At 54.1% G+C, this 14,882-nt stretch overlaps 7 protein-coding genes across 7 annotated transcripts; 3 read left to right on the forward strand and 4 right to left on the reverse strand.

The window, feature by feature from the left end:
• Window positions 1–44: 44 nt before the first annotated feature.
• MRET_0557 (SWI/SNF chromatin-remodeling complex subunit SWI1) lies at window positions 45–3,467 on the forward strand (the record flags this gene model as incomplete). Its single annotated transcript, XM_027627184.1, has 1 exon — window positions 45–3,467. The coding sequence occupies one exon, from the start codon at window positions 45–47 to the stop codon at window positions 3,465–3,467; it is 3,423 nt and encodes a 1,140-aa protein (XP_027482598.1).
• A 23-nt stretch (window positions 3,468–3,490) lies between these two features.
• On the reverse strand, window positions 3,491–6,250 carry MRET_0558 (26S proteasome regulatory subunit N1; the record flags this gene model as incomplete). Its single annotated transcript, XM_027627185.1, has 1 exon — window positions 3,491–6,250. The coding sequence occupies one exon, from the start codon at window positions 6,248–6,250 to the stop codon at window positions 3,491–3,493; it is 2,760 nt and encodes a 919-aa protein (XP_027482597.1).
• Window positions 6,251–6,350: 100 nt separating this feature from the next.
• MRET_0559 (DNA-3-methyladenine glycosylase II) lies at window positions 6,351–7,385 on the reverse strand (the record flags this gene model as incomplete). Its single annotated transcript, XM_027627186.1, has 1 exon — window positions 6,351–7,385. The coding sequence occupies one exon, from the start codon at window positions 7,383–7,385 to the stop codon at window positions 6,351–6,353; it is 1,035 nt and encodes a 344-aa protein (XP_027482840.1).
• An 81-nt stretch (window positions 7,386–7,466) lies between these two features.
• MRET_0560 (AHNAK nucleoprotein) lies at window positions 7,467–9,509 on the reverse strand (the record flags this gene model as incomplete). Its single annotated transcript, XM_027627187.1, has 1 exon — window positions 7,467–9,509. The coding sequence occupies one exon, from the start codon at window positions 9,507–9,509 to the stop codon at window positions 7,467–7,469; it is 2,043 nt and encodes a 680-aa protein (XP_027482770.1).
• Window positions 9,510–9,799: 290 nt separating this feature from the next.
• On the reverse strand, window positions 9,800–11,758 carry MRET_0561 (solute carrier family 32 (vesicular inhibitory amino acid transporter); the record flags this gene model as incomplete). The annotated part of the gene is made up of 1 exon (XM_027627188.1): window positions 9,800–11,758. One exon carries the CDS (start codon window positions 11,756–11,758, stop codon window positions 9,800–9,802), a length of 1,959 nt encoding a protein of 652 aa, XP_027482771.1.
• Window positions 11,759–11,904: 146 nt separating this feature from the next.
• Window positions 11,905–13,917, forward strand: MRET_0562 (nuclear pore complex protein Nup62; the record flags this gene model as incomplete). Its single annotated transcript, XM_027627189.1, has 2 exons — window positions 11,905–11,980; window positions 12,014–13,917. The coding sequence occupies 2 exons, from the start codon at window positions 11,905–11,907 to the stop codon at window positions 13,915–13,917; spliced, it is 1,980 nt and encodes a 659-aa protein (XP_027482768.1).
• Window positions 13,918–13,986: 69 nt separating this feature from the next.
• On the forward strand, window positions 13,987–14,787 carry MRET_0563 (20S proteasome subunit beta 7; the record flags this gene model as incomplete). The annotated part of the gene is made up of 1 exon (XM_027627190.1): window positions 13,987–14,787. One exon carries the CDS (start codon window positions 13,987–13,989, stop codon window positions 14,785–14,787), a length of 801 nt encoding a protein of 266 aa, XP_027482769.1.
• Window positions 14,788–14,882: the final 95 nt, after the last annotated feature.

The raw sequence follows: 14,882 nt of genomic DNA on the forward strand, positions 1-14,882 counted from the left end.
TGTGGGGATCGCCCATCCATCCATCGCCACTGGTGCGATCTAATATGGACATATCATCATGGTTTCGAATACACAATGAAATGCAACAGCAGCAGCAGGCACAAGTACCAAATTTAGCATATCAATTATCTCAACAGCAGCAAAATCAAGAACAGCAGCAGCAACAGCTACAGCAACAACAGCAGCTACAACAGCAACAGCAGCTACAGCAACAACAGCAACAACAGCTACAGCAACAACAGCAACAACAGCAGCAGCAATTACAGCAGCAGCAATTACAGCAGCAGCAATTACAGCAGCAGCAATTACAGCAGCAGCAATTACAGCAGCAGCAATTACAGCAGCAGCAGCAATTGCAGCAGTACACACAAATCCCTCAATCACCTTTTCCATTGTCGCAACAGCAGCCACAGCAGCACGCTCAACAAGTACAGCAGCAAGCACAGCTGCAGCAGCTACAGCGACTACAACAGGCTCAAAATCAAGCTCAACCTGCACCGAATGTAATAGGCCAGCCGTCTGCAGCGATCATCAATCCTGTGCAGCCAATGCAGTCGCAGTCTGCTATGGCACCTGAAATGTCTGCGCAGCAGCGGAGAAGCACACCTTCTGCACCCTCCATATCACCAGTTCAAATGCTGCAGTCTATTCAGGCCAATATGAACATGGTACAGCGGCAATGGGCTATGGTAAATGCACAACAAGATACTCCCAATAAGACATCTGCATTGCAATATCTTACAACACAGATGCAGCGACTCATGTCAATGCATGAGTCTGTGCTGAATGCTTCGCGAAACTCTGTGACTCCTGATTCCAACGCATCCGGCAGCAGTATGAACGCACCTCCTTTGAACCAGACTGCCAATCCTTTGACTCCTACGCACCCGCCTGGGGAGCCGAGGTCATGGGATCCTGCAACTACTGCACCGCATTCATACCCTTTGTCTGTAAATCAAATTGCGCAGCCGGAGCAAAAGCATACTGCCGACTCGGTCGCTCTGGCGCAGCCGTCTGATCCGTCGTTTGTCGCGCCCTCAAACGTACAGACTAAGCCTATGGTCTCACCTGTTGTGTCAACGCCAGCTGTACCGTCAACACAATCACCACCACAGCCATCCAACGCTGTGCCGCGTGACTTTTTGTCCGCTGTATACCTGTTTTATTCGCAGCGTGGAATGATATTGGCGCCAGACTTTGCATCGCCTTTTGTTGGGCCTGCCACAACACCAAACGAGACGCGCTCCATTGATTTACAGCGCCTTTTCACGAAAGTGTTAAGCATGGGTGGTTCAGATCACATATTCTCTGTTCAGAATGGATGGGCTTTGGTGGCACAACAACTGGATCTGGCAGTTGGGCCGCCCACCAGCTCAACGCCACCGAGTGCAATTCCTACTCCTGGAGAAGTGCCTGCTCGACTTGCGGCGTACTACGTGCGTCGCTTGCTGCCCTTTGAAAAGTCGTGGATAGCCACGCAACGCGCCCACTCAGAGGCGTCTAAACCTGCTATTCCGACGCCACCAACATCCGTGCCCGCTCCCACCGAATTGCCAACGGCACCTGTTCAGACTTCTGCCCCTGTACCTGTGCCTACGCCAACGCCTACCGCAGCAACGGCGTCGAATCCGTTTATCAATATGGAGCCCACACAAGTGCAGATGGTCGTAGGCCAGCACTTGAATCAACTCCAGAACCTTGTGGCAGCTGGGCAGCTTTCGCCACAATTAGCAATGGCGCGGTATGCGGCTACGCAGCAAGCCCTTCAGGCATATAACAATGAGCGTGCCGCAAGCTTGCAGCGACCCACTGAGCCAGGGCCAGTTGCCCCCACCCCAGCTGCAGCACCGAAGGTGGCGAAACCGACGGCCAACTTGGCCCCGCCAGTCCCCGTGCCGCCTCCAGCGCAAGTGCCAGCTCCTGAAGCGCCCTCAACGGTCGAGCGACCTCCTGAAACCGACTCGCCCAAGCCCATTGACTCGCCCAAGCCGAGTCAGCCTCCGAGAGAAGTATTAACGCGATATGAAATTGAGTATATCCCGACCAATATTCGGCTTTCTACGTTTGGTGGCCGTGATTTAAATCGCTTGGATGAGGAATTGGCTCCGCGTCTCGCGCAATGTGCAGGGACACGCGGTGTGCATGAATTAGGCGTGGTGGATGTTCATGCGTTGATCATGTCGCTCAAGTCCGGCTTGGCCGTCGAAATCTCGTATGCGCTCAATGCCCTTCTTATTGTGTCGGCTGGAGCTGATGCGCCGTCCGATTTCCAGCTGTCACTTGCTCAATGCGATGACTTGCTAGATGTTCTACTAGATGTGCTTGCTTCGCATGCCCCGTGTGATTCAGACACGTCGCTAGACCATTTGCTGCAAGATTCGCTGTTGACATACTGTGATGCTATTGATCTAGCGCTCGCCGAGGAAGCTGAAATTTGTGTTCGACGGCGGCAAAGTAAGACACAATCAGAGGAACATGAAGCCGATCGGCGCGTAGCTGTGGCACAGGTCGTCCTGACAATTCTGCGTAATTTGTCCGTCATGCCAGAAAACTGCACTTACTTGGCGACGCATAAGCGTTTTATACCCATGATGGCTTCTCTACTTCGAACCATTCAGCGTGATCAGCGCTGGGACACAGCACATGGCACAGCATTGGCGGCATTTTCACTTCGCGAATTACTTCATATCAGAAAAGACGTATTGACGATGATGTTGGGCGTTGCAGGCGAAGCACTCGAGTTGCGTCGCTTTGCTGTCGACACGATAGCAGCTTTGGTGGATCTACTGCGCTTTTTCGTGCTGGATGCTGTCGAGTTCGAACAGAGGCACGGCACCTCCTCTGATGCGCTGGAACGTGCCTCATCTTCGGCCCTCGTTTTCCATGCACCGCATCACATCTTTTTGGCATTGCAAGCACTCTCGCTCTTGACGTTGCCTGATGCGAATCGTGATGTGCTGGCATACTGTATCCCACTTTCTGTCCAAATACAGCTCGTGTCGCGTCTCATTACGCTCTTGCCTATATCTGTGTCTGATTTTCGCCGCTTTGCGAGTCTCACACGGTTAGAGTACACGGAAACGGCCGCTATTTGCCTATACAACCTAATATACCTTGCGCCACTGGCAGTCAAGACAGCGATACGCGATACACTTGGCGTGCCTGGCATCTTGTTTCGCGCTGTCAAGCATCTTATTATGAGTACTCGAGACTATGCTCAGAACCCCTACGATGTACTGTGTCGCCGTCTTATTGAGACAGCCCATTTGCTCATTGATGACAAAGATTCGTTGGACGAGTCGCCGCTACTCGGTATGTATTGGCCGCCGACCGATGAAAAAGACCATACCAAGTCGTCTGAACAAACGACAATCCTTACTGGTCACGACGAGACTGTCATTGACATGTTGATACGAACATCAAATGTCGATGCAGGCATGACAAGCGAGCTTCTGGCTCTGGTGTAATCATAGAAATATGTAATTTGTGTCTACATGTTTGTCGCATCATCCGACGAACTGCCCGGGTTCTTGTGCAGTATGACAAAGTGTTCCATGATCGGCGTGTAAGAAAGGTATTCTTCCGTTCCCAGAACACCACGTTCGTGTGATCCAAGCCGCACAGGCGTTGTATGCGTTTGGAAGCCAGAAATGGTGCGAGGTTTACCCGCCTGACCCACCACATCAACAGCCTTACCCACACGCACAGATACAGGCAAAGGTTCCAGTGACTCATCCAAGGTAATCAGGAAGCGTGGTCGCATCGCAGCCGTCAAGAAGAACAGCATCCAATGCGAGCGGTCGAGCACAAAGTTCCGCACATCTGTGAGACTTATCAGTGTGGACAGCAGGCCCGCAACGGCCGTGTAACTAAACAGTTGGCGGTCTGTGTGGTACGGATCAATGCCCAGTGTGCCTTTACCCATGTGCACAAGACCTTGGGCGACACGAACAGCGAACAAGCAGTCCGGCTCCTTGGCATAGTAACTCGCCAGCTGACGGAGACGCTGTGCAAGTCGAGCATTGTTCGTACCAGCACCCACGAGACCCATGGAGAAGATGGACAGCACAGCCACGTCGAGGTCACTGTCGTGAGAGTACTTGCTCAGCGTATCCAGCACAGATATCACCGGGTTCGATGGGTTCAAAAGGGCGAGGGCTAATGGAACTGTCCGGCGAATTACTGGGTCACCGTAGTGCATGAGATGGGACATGTGCCTTAGTGTCATTTCAGCACCGACGTCTTCGCCCATTGCCACAAGCGCAATAGCAAGCACAGAAAATGCCTGGTACAAATCACGCGACTCCTCTGTAGCATCTTCGGCCATTTGTGAGTCATCACCTTCTTTCTTGGCCTCGTTCGTCACATGCTCAGCACAATAGTGCAAAAGTGTCTGAATCTTGAGCACATTTCCTGTGCCTGCATAACTGCATGCATCCACGAGAATTTGTGTCTCACGAGACACTGGGTGGTCAATGGCTTTGAGCGCTTCAATCGTCGCATCAGATGCATCTTGTTTACCAAGGAACAGGAGCGCCAAACCGAGTGACATGAAACGCATCCACTTGTCATCCAGCTGCGAAGGATCACGCTCCATCATGGTTTGCAGAATACTAGGCACGATTTCGTCGTGCGCTGATCCGATAAATACAAATCCAAGGGCCAATGCACACAGTGCTGCTGTGCTCATCGAAGTTGACTCATCCTGCACGTATGGCAGAAGCAGTGCCATTACTTCCTCGCGATGCGCGCCGGCATAGGCCAGACCCAATCCTACAACCGAAGAATGCTGTAAGGGCGCACTCTTGCTTTCCACATGTTCAGAGAGAAGCGCGAGCGGCGCGTCCATTTCTGTACGCACGCCATTGTGTAGGATACCGTAGGCAAGCAACGCACCCGCCTTAACAAATTCGTTAGAAGAGTAAGTAAATTTGTCAATGTGGCTTAGGCCCAGCTCTGTGTCCCACATGAGACTCAGACCGGCACTAGCTGCTGCGGAGAGCTTGCCGTGGTCCTTCGTCTTGTACACATAGCTATCGCCCTCTTCGGCTCCAACCACAAGCGGATCATTTCCAAACCCAGCATTCACGAACGCATTCACGAAAGCATTGGCAAGATTTGCACGTGCGGAGTCAGCACCCGCCGGGCGCGACGTTTCCAATTCTGTCTTGCACACGTCTTCTGGCGTCTTGGGTTCATACACTGAAAGTTCTTTGGCAAAATTGATGAAGTGAGATGAAAGGTTGGTATGAAACAAGCAGTCCAGCAGTGCTTGATCCGTGATAGGCTCCGACTCGTTCTGAATCCACTCCAAGGGAATTTGCTGACGCGCCAACAAAAAGGCCATTTGCTTCTGCATAGTCGGGTTCTTCGGGGACCAGAAATCTTCCCGAATTAGATCAGCATCCATCAAACGCACGCTGATCACCAAAGCTTCATAGTAGCGCTGGTGATTGCGGTAGATCGTACGCGCTGTGCGCAAGAACATGATATCGTCTGGAGGAACAAGCAAATTGACGCAGCTCACCAAGTACAAGCAGACTCGCTCGAATGTGTCTTTGTCAACATATTGCGGCAACTGATCCACGGCCTCGATCTCCAGTAACAGATCCACAGCGTCAATCTCAGCATGATGTTTCAGACTGAATTCCACCACCAGCAATGCCAAGCGTAGAAGCTCTGATGTATCTTGTTCTTTTTCTAGGCGCGTGTTATACTCTTCGCCCACCTCGGAGCACAATTGCCGAACGTATTCATGGCCCCAATCGCCCAGGTTTTCGGCCGTCGTTGGCGACGAACGCATGTCATCAGCACGCAGACGGAACATGAGCGTTTCATGCTTTCCATTATTTGAGTATGTCATGGCCAACACACTTAAGATCTCGGCAAATAGCACTTTTTCGTTGTTGGCTGTCATCCACTTTTCGTAGACTGACTTGAGCTGGTCATAGTGTGGACGCAGGAACTTGAGCGGTTTGGGTACAGACGTCATGGACGTTGTGCTTGAGCGAATCAAGTTACGAAGTGCCTCGAGCGCCGGTCGGTGCATTTGTGTATTGTCCTCTGAGAGTCTCTCGACGAGCATCTCCAGCTCGGTCTTGAGCTGTTGATCTTCTTCACTCAGCTCGTCGTTGACTTTACTCTCTGATGGGCGCAGCTCCTTCGAATGCTGTGGCTTATCATCCTCTTTCACTTCAGGATCCCGCGAGAGCACGGGAATTTTTTGGGCTTGCGATTCGTCGCGTCCCATGTCCAGCCGACGGTCGGTGATCAGAAAGAATGGTGCGGCGGCGACGCGCAATCCCTCGGTGATTGTCCATCACGTGACACAATACCTTCCACGGTGCACCTTAGTGATCTTCTATGGACCACATGAACATACATGCCACCGAGCGGTACGGCGCCCAAGGAGCAGCGAGCGCCACCATCTCGTGATCGTCTAGGTACATTTTCTTTTTAGTTTTGTTTCCGTTCGAGCGATTCTTGAGTTCTGCGTGCGATATAGGTCCTGGTGGAAGAGGGCCTGGTTGGTCCTCCCTTTTCTGTGAAGCATAGTCAGCTTTGCGCTTGCGTTCTGAGACAGTCAGAGATGCTGCATTAGATAGATAGAATCGTACAATACCGCGTTGTACACCCAAATCGCCGACGGGTAAAATGTCTGGGCTCCGTAAAGCAAACATAAGAAGCATTTCAGCTGTCCAACGACCCACCCCTTTGATCTCAGTGAGTTCTTGGATGCAAGTCTCTGGGTCCAAATGAACTATCCTGCGCACATCCAAGCGGCCATCTCCGAATCTTTGTGCTACATCACGAACATATTTGATTTTGCTCATGCTGAGTCCAGCTGAGCGAAGCTGCTCGTCCGTGGCTTGTAGTAATTGGAGTGGCGTGGGGAATGGGAGCTCGTCTCGATTTACATGGTTCATGTCAGGATCCTTTGGTAAATGCGGTGAAAATAAGCGGCAGAATTTGTAGACAATACTACGCGCAGCCATCCATGATATCTGCTGCCCCAGAATGGATGTGGTAAGTACGCGAAATAAGTTGAGCTCCTTACTACTTTCTAGGTCCTTATACGCTTTCAGATCCATTTGAGCGAAGAGGGACGAAAACCTTGCATCGACCTTGCACAGGTGGTCTCGCGCATCTTCTAGCGAGAAGGAAAGCCTTGGCTGAGCCAATGTCGTGCATAGAGCCACCTGATCTTCAGACAGCAGTGGTAGCTCAGCCTCATGCGTTGCAGCACGCTTCACTTTTTTCGGTGCGGGCGATTCGACATCATCGCGCAGAGTATCTTCTATAGACGGCTTTTGTTGCAGACGCGCTGAACGTCGCATCGTGCTGATGCTCGCGCTCGACTTGGATGTCTCCACGACTTGGGACATACTGAAGTGGAGGTGGCGAACAAGAACTTGGACTTTCCAACAACTACCACACACTTATATATAACAACCACGCCTTGCCGTTCACACCATCGCTCTGGGACCTCGCAGCGATACGGTCTCCTTGGCGAGAGGTGTCTTCTCTCCTGCCATTTGGAACCATGCCTGCATCGTTTGCATCGGTGAGCCCACAATGGCATTTTGAGACAAAGTCGAGGGAGCTGAATGTGAATCACGTTCTGTAGCAACAGACTCAGAGTCAGCCGAGTCGGGTGTCGAGGAGTGTACGTTGCGTAAAGGCAAAGTAGCAGATGGTGGCGATGGCGCCGCTGGATACCTCGCAGACGGAATGCGGGGTGTTTGTGCATACACATCCGAGCCGAGGTCAGTGGGATCGTATGCGTAGCCTATAGCCTCGACCATCGTAGCTGCCGACACGTCACGACGAGGAGCAGGTGGGTGAGCGGCATGCTTGACCTCCGCTTCCATGTCGATTTGTATGTTTTGCGGCCGATCGGGGGAGTGGCGCGGAGAGGGGGGCGAGGATGGCTCGACTGCCTTTGCCTTGCACTCAGCTTCTTCCTCTTCTTCGGCTTCTTCAACCCAAGTGATTTCAGTACCGGCTGTCTCGTTCGATAGATGTTTCCAGTGCTGAGGTGAGTAGCCCGAGAACCGCGCACTGCTGCGATACGACGAGCGCGACGAGTTGGAGGGCGTATAAGATGTAGGCTGCGGAAGGGCAGCTTTATCAGCGGGAGACAAGAAAATGGGCACGTCGGTTGTCGGTGTCTCTTTCGTGTCGGTGGATGTCAACGAGACACGCTTAGGAGATGGCGTCTCTGGAGGTGCCAGCAGATGTACAGATGTGCGTGGGTGCTCAAGTTGTGTGCCGTGGACCGACGGCGCCGTGTGAGCAGATACAGACTCATGAGCATTGACTTCAGGTGCAGCCATAGGCACCTCACGGAAAAGGGTGGTGGGACTAGGCGCCACACCCTGTCCGCTTTTAGCCGTGCGCCGTGGATCCTCAGGACCGAGCCAGCTTTCGAGCGATGTCTCTGCCATGAACTGCGGGCGAATGGAAGGGATGCGCAGAATTGGCGTGTGTGACTGTGATTGCATGTACGGATTGATCACGTCGCTTATCGTTGTGTGAGAACACATGGATTCTGAGCCCATCGAGTACATGGAGGACTGCGTCACTTGGCGCTGCAGTCGCGGCTTATCATGGCGCCACTTGGATGGCGATGGTAAATCAGCAATGTCAGAATGAGCCTCGTCGCTGTCGGGCGACACGTTCACGGCACTCGTTTCTTGCCATGCCATGATCCGGTCAAACAGGGCCTCTTTATTGCGTGGGCTGTCAGACTTGAGCATGGCCGGCGGTGGTGGCATCATAGCTTCCGACTCTGGCAAACAACCTTCGGGCGTCGCGACGGAGGATGAGTACGAGCTCGAATCGTATTGGAAGCGTTGTTCTTTTCGCTGAATGCGCCGAGCCATAGGTATTTGGTCTTCAGGCATGCCCAATGACTCGCCAGATTCCAGTGAAATCTGACGGCTGGAGCGGTTCGACCGAAATTGTGAAGGCAGTCGAGAAAGGACGTTTTGGCTCATGCGCGAGCACCGCAAACTAGCATTGCGAACGGAGGCGCGCGACAAGTTAAGCTTGTATTTGCTTGAAAGCGTTTGCGAGCGAAAGATTGAGTTCGAAGTCGGACTTTGCGTCGTTGGCATGGATCCACGGTCCTGTACGAGTAAGTTCTCCGTGTCGAGCGAAGGCCTGGGCTGGGTACACTTCAGCGATTTCGTCGGTGACGGTGAGTGGATCGGCAGCAATGGCGCAGGATTATCGACATGGGCCAGACTCGCAGGACTTGAATCCTCTTCGACTTTCTCGGGGTTGATGTACGGTCGAAACGGCGGCGACGCAAGGTGAGCGCCTGTGCTGCTGGGTAAGATGGAGCTCGACGCGTGAATGCGCACACGCTCCTCACATTCTTTGCGCTGGGCCAGCCAGTGGCGGCGCACAAGATAGGCACTGACGAAACTGATGGCGGAAATGACCAGCACTCCGCCGCACAGTCCTACTGTAAGTGCCACAATCAGGGTCGTAGTGCTTAACATGGAGAACAACGGTGCCTGCACCAAGGAAAGGAAACAAGGGAGCACGCCAGCGTGTAAGAAATAAGAGAGAGAGAGGGGAGGGGGAAGGGGTCAGTCTCTATTCAGACTCGGCGGTGTGATCGTAGTGATGAAAGAATAAGCGTGTAGCGCCCACCGATCTCACTGCCTATCGTTTGTGCGTGGAAGTTCAACTTTGCTATGTGGAGGTAATATGGTAGAAGTTACGCTCATCCTATCGACACGACACGCACCTCCACTGATGAGCTCGGCGGGGTATCAGGGCAGCTGCCCTAGCTCGTGTACCGCAGCGATGCAAGCGTGCCATGAAGGCAGAGTAGAAGAGATACGCCAAGAATGACAACATCAAGGAGAAGGCGGAGCCACGTGCGTTCCTTCCGGAAAATGACCATGCCTGCCAGGCATGGGCCAAAGATGCATGTTGAGCATGCAAGAAACGCACCGAGGAAACCCATCACACGGACAATGTTCGGGAACGTGACAGCTGTGAGCAGCACAGCGCCTGAAAGTGCGATCGAGAGAAAATGCTGCTTGCCTTGAGATACGGCGGGCCTTGGATCGTCGTGCTTCAAGAGCGCCGACTCAAACAGAGCCTGGATGGGTCGAAGCGCAAGAGCAAACTTGGTGACGGGATTGAACGTGAGAAGACCTACGCATATACATGTGAGTACAACAGGCATATGCGGTGTGCGTGCAAGGTCTTTGCTCACCTCGTCTGAGACAAGGCTGCCAAACATGAGGTAGCCCATCGTCGCCACGGCCATGTACAGGCCGACGGCGGTAAGGTACGCCAAGTCGATCATCTGTCCAAATAGGGCAGGCTGCTGCATATCACGATACAAAGAGGGTATGATAGGGTGCGCAGAGAAGCCTGACATCAGCAAGCCAAAGCCCAGACCAAAGCCCGACCATTGCGGTGCCCAAGTCGTGGGCGACGGATCCCACAAACTGCCAGGAGCCGAGCTCTTGATGAGTCCATCGATGGCGAGTACGACAGAGAGGACCACAATACTGACAAGGCCCATCAAAGATACAGGAGATAAGAATGACAGTGGCAGGAAGAGGGTGGGAACGGACACAGCAAAGCCCAGGACCTTGAAGAGGAGCAGCCAAGAAGCACTGGGCTCCTGACCTTGACCAAACACGAGAGCCGCCAAGCTATCGCTGAAGAGAATGATGAGAGCCACGGCTACCATAAACATTTCCAGAGACAGCAACAGACCGACCCATACACGTGCCCCTGGTCCAAATGCATACGTGCCGATATCTGCGTACGTCTGAAGGCTGGGATCACGGACCATAATCTGCGTCAAAAGCTTGCCGCTCCAGTTCGTGAGCAGAGCACAGAGCACCAGCAATACGCATCCACCCAGCCAGCCACACTGTGCAAAGACAAAGGGCATCGAAAGAATGCCGACACCAATCAGAGCATTCACGGCATTGAACCACGACTGCCAAAACGTGCTCTTGGGCCCTGTGGAAGTGATTAGTTCTTGTTGGTACTCTGAGCCGCCCGTCACACACAAAAGGTGGGACCGCTCATCGACATGATAGGGGTCATGCAAGTAGGGCGCCCAAGCACGAAGCGGGGCATGTGGATTGACCTTGTGGGCGGCAGAAGATGTGCCTTGCGACAGCGTGCGTGCGAGATCTGGGTGCTCACCCTGCTGGCAATCTGCAGCCATGCACTCTGGTGTAACGTCACTCACACCCTCGTCATAGTCGCTGTCGCTGTGTGCAAAAGGACTGGCACGGAGCGGCGTTTTTGATCTCGAGGAGGGGCGACGCGAATGGTGCAGCGTGGTATCCATATCACGATCCAGCATCGAGTAGTAATTCCTTGACTCTACAGATGCAGGTCCACGATCACGCACACGCGCCCCGTGCAACGACTCTTCGTCCGACAGGGCCGTTGGCTCCAGAGACGGCTCGTGGTCCTCGGGATGGTGAGTGCTCGTATGACACGAGTCAGAGCCCGCCATGATATCACTCTCTGTATCCGCCTGACTATCCTCACCCCAGTGACGTTCCACAAAGCTTGGTGAGCTCATGAGGTTGTCGCCAAAATAGGCCTGGGACCGTGAATATGACCATACAAGATCGAGACTGCTCCGCCACGGATGATGCGCACTACCATCCTGTCCAGCTGTATTTGCGTATTTACCTTGTACAGCATCGCGACGAGACGAAACACCTGATGGCCTCATGGGAATCGCATGGCGTGGCGGCATCGTTACACCGCCACCCGTTACGACGTGGATAAGCTTGTTAGGAGTACGCGCGCCACGCAAATACATCACGTGATGCGACGAACACGCTGCGCCAGCCGTGTGCGCCGGTGACGACGGCCCATTCGACGTGCAGGCCTGACATCACCATGTCGTTCGGTGGTGGAAGTGGGTTCTCATTTGGATCGTCGAGCAATAAACCCACATTTTCGTTTGGAACACAAAGTATGTATGATGGCAGCGAGCTGACGCGTCCAGACCAGAGCCAAGGCTCAGCACCTGCTGCTACCAATACCACCCCGGCACCGGGCGCCGCTTTTGGCGGCACGTCTACGACCGAGTCCAAGCCACCAGCCTTTTCATTTGGCGGATCTACGACACCTGCAGCACAACCTCCAGCGAATCTTTTCGGCTCAAAACCAGCAGCCACTGGCTCCAGTGGCCTGTTTGGTCAGGGAAACCCGGGGAGCCAGGGCGCTACAACGACACCTACACAGGCACCAGCTACAGGGGGGTTGTTTGGTGCAGCGAAACCAGCAGCAGCCACTGGCTTTTCATTTGGTAAGCCCGCGGAGAATGCAGAGGCGCCCAAGACGGGCGGCTTCTCCTTTGGCAAGCCTGCTGAGGCACCCAAGCCAAGTGGCTTTTCCTTTGGCAAGCCTGCCGAGAGCACCGAGGCACCCAAGGCAGGTGGCTTCTCCTTTGGAAAGCCCGCTGAAAACACCGAAGCGCCCAAGCCAAGTGGCTTTTCCTTTGGTAAACCTGCCGAGAGCACCGAGGCGCCCAAGACAGGTGGTTTTTCTTTCGGCAAGCCCGCCGAGAATGCAGAGGCGCCCAAGGCGGGCGGTTTTTCGTTCGGTAAGCCTGCAGAGGCGCCCAAAGAAGCGCCTAAGCCAAGTGGTTTCTCCTTTGGCAAGCCTGCCGAGAGCACCGAGGCGCCCAAGGCCGGAGGCTTCTCCTTTGGAAAGCCCGCTGAAAACACAGAAGCACCCAAGACGGGCGGTTTTTCGTTCGGCAAGCCTGCTGAGGCGCCCAAAGAAGCGCCCAAGCCGAGTGGTTTCTCCTTTGGCAAGCCTGCCGAGAATGCAGAGGCCCCCAAGGCAGGTGGTTTCTCTTTTGGTAAGCCCGCGGAAAACACAGAAGCACCCAAGACAGGTGGCCTTTCGTTTGGCAAGCCTGCAGAGGCGCCCAAGGAAGCACCCAAGCCAGGCGGCTTCTCCTTTGGCAAGCCCGCTGAGAAAAAGGATGAGCCCGCTACAGAGGCAAAACCTGCTGAAGCGGGAAATTTGTTCAGCAAGCCGCCGGCATCTACCTCTGGAACACAGACAGATACCAAGCCTACTAATGTCGCTGTGTCTGCACCGTCCTTGTTGCGTGGTAAGAGCATGGAGGACATTGTAAAAATGTGGCAAGGTGAATTGGATGCATCGATCAAAGAGTTTAGCCAGCAGGCTGGCGAAGTCGCTGCCTATGATCGCGTCCTCCTCAAAGGCGGTGATGAAATCAGCCGGCTTGTGGCGCAGATTGCCCAGGCGGAAGAGCGGCAATCTGGTATCGATCAGACGTTGGACTATGTCGAGCAGCAGCAGACAGAACTGAATGCGTTGCTAGACACGTATGAGAGTCAGCGTTCAGAGCTGCTGCAGGCAAGTGGTGCCCACGGACGCATGGATATGGGTGTTGCTGATGTTGAGCGCGAAAAGGCGTATGCTCTTGCTGAGAACTTAAATACGCAGCTGGACGACATGTCCCGCAACCTCGTGTCCATGATCGATGAGGTGAATCAAATGTCGGCACCCACGACGAATGGACGTCGGGCTGTGCGTGACGCTACTGATGCTTCATCCGAAGCACTTGGATCTTTACAGGTATCGCGCGATGTGCCAGGCTACGAGGACCCGATCACACAGATCTCTGCGATTTTGAACGCGCATTTCAGCAGCCTCAAGTGGATTGATGAGCACACCTCGTCACTGCGTGATCGATTGGAAGCGTTGCGGCGCGGCCAAACAGACAAGGCTCATGCAGCGAATGACACGCTGCGTTTGAGTGTAGGTCCCGATGCACCGCGCAGCTCGACACCGAGCCGAACACTCCTGGACCACCGTGGCAGCCCCGCCACGTTTCGTAGCAGCACGAGTGCTCGGTACCTAGGCGCATGAATGTACATCACGTGACGGAAAGCGTCGTCAGCGCGGCCAAGGCGTGCAACGCGTGCGATCTCTTTCCATATGCACGCCTATCCTGGACAGACGTGGCGTTCGACGCCGCAGGTAGACTGCATTGCGTCGCAGTCCAGTCTATTCCATGCTGATCGACCTGTTGATGCATTTGATGATGCTCGGCAGCGCACGCAACAGCCCATCGTAACAGGCACGTCCGTGCTGGGACTCACCTACCAGGACGGCGTGATGCTGGCCACAGACACACTTGCGTCCTACGGATCGCTGGCGAGGTTCATGGATAATCAGCGTCTAACGCCATTTGGAAGTCATGTCGTGGTTGGTGCCAGCGGCGATATGAGCGACTGGCAGAACATTCAGCACACACTCACGAAGCTGATGGAGAAGGAGGACATTCAAGGTGACGGACACAGCCTGACGCCCGAGCAGGTGTATGCATACCTCTCGCATACCATGTACGAGCGCCGGTCTAAGCTGGACCCATATTGGAATGCCCTCGTGCTGGGTGGCTATGATGCCAGGGCCAACGCGCCCTTCCTCGGATACGTCGACTTGCTCGGGACAACGTATCAGAGCAGCACCATTGCGACAGGATTTGGTCTGCACCTCGCTCAGCCCATGCTGCGCAAGGCCGTCGAGGGCCGCGAGTCACAGCTCACGGAAGAGGAGGCACGTGCGATTCTCGAGCAATGCATGCGTGTTTTATTCTACCGAGATGCACGCAGTCTGAACCGATTCCAGATCGCCAAGATCACCAAACATGGTGTCCATATCACAGAGCCATACAGCGTTTCGACGAGCTGGAGCTTTGGCGAAGGCCTCCGTGGCTATGGCCCTCAGACCCAATAGACGTCCATACCTGACTCAGCCGAAATAGTCTCCACATGGCCCCTGACCCAGCGCAGGACAGCGTTGTGTGACCCGACGCCGTTGATTGTGCTGTG

This window comes from Malassezia restricta, chromosome I (genome assembly GCF_003290485.1).
Source record: "Malassezia restricta chromosome I, complete sequence".
NCBI classification, from domain to species: domain Eukaryota; kingdom Fungi; phylum Basidiomycota; class Malasseziomycetes; order Malasseziales; family Malasseziaceae; genus Malassezia; species Malassezia restricta.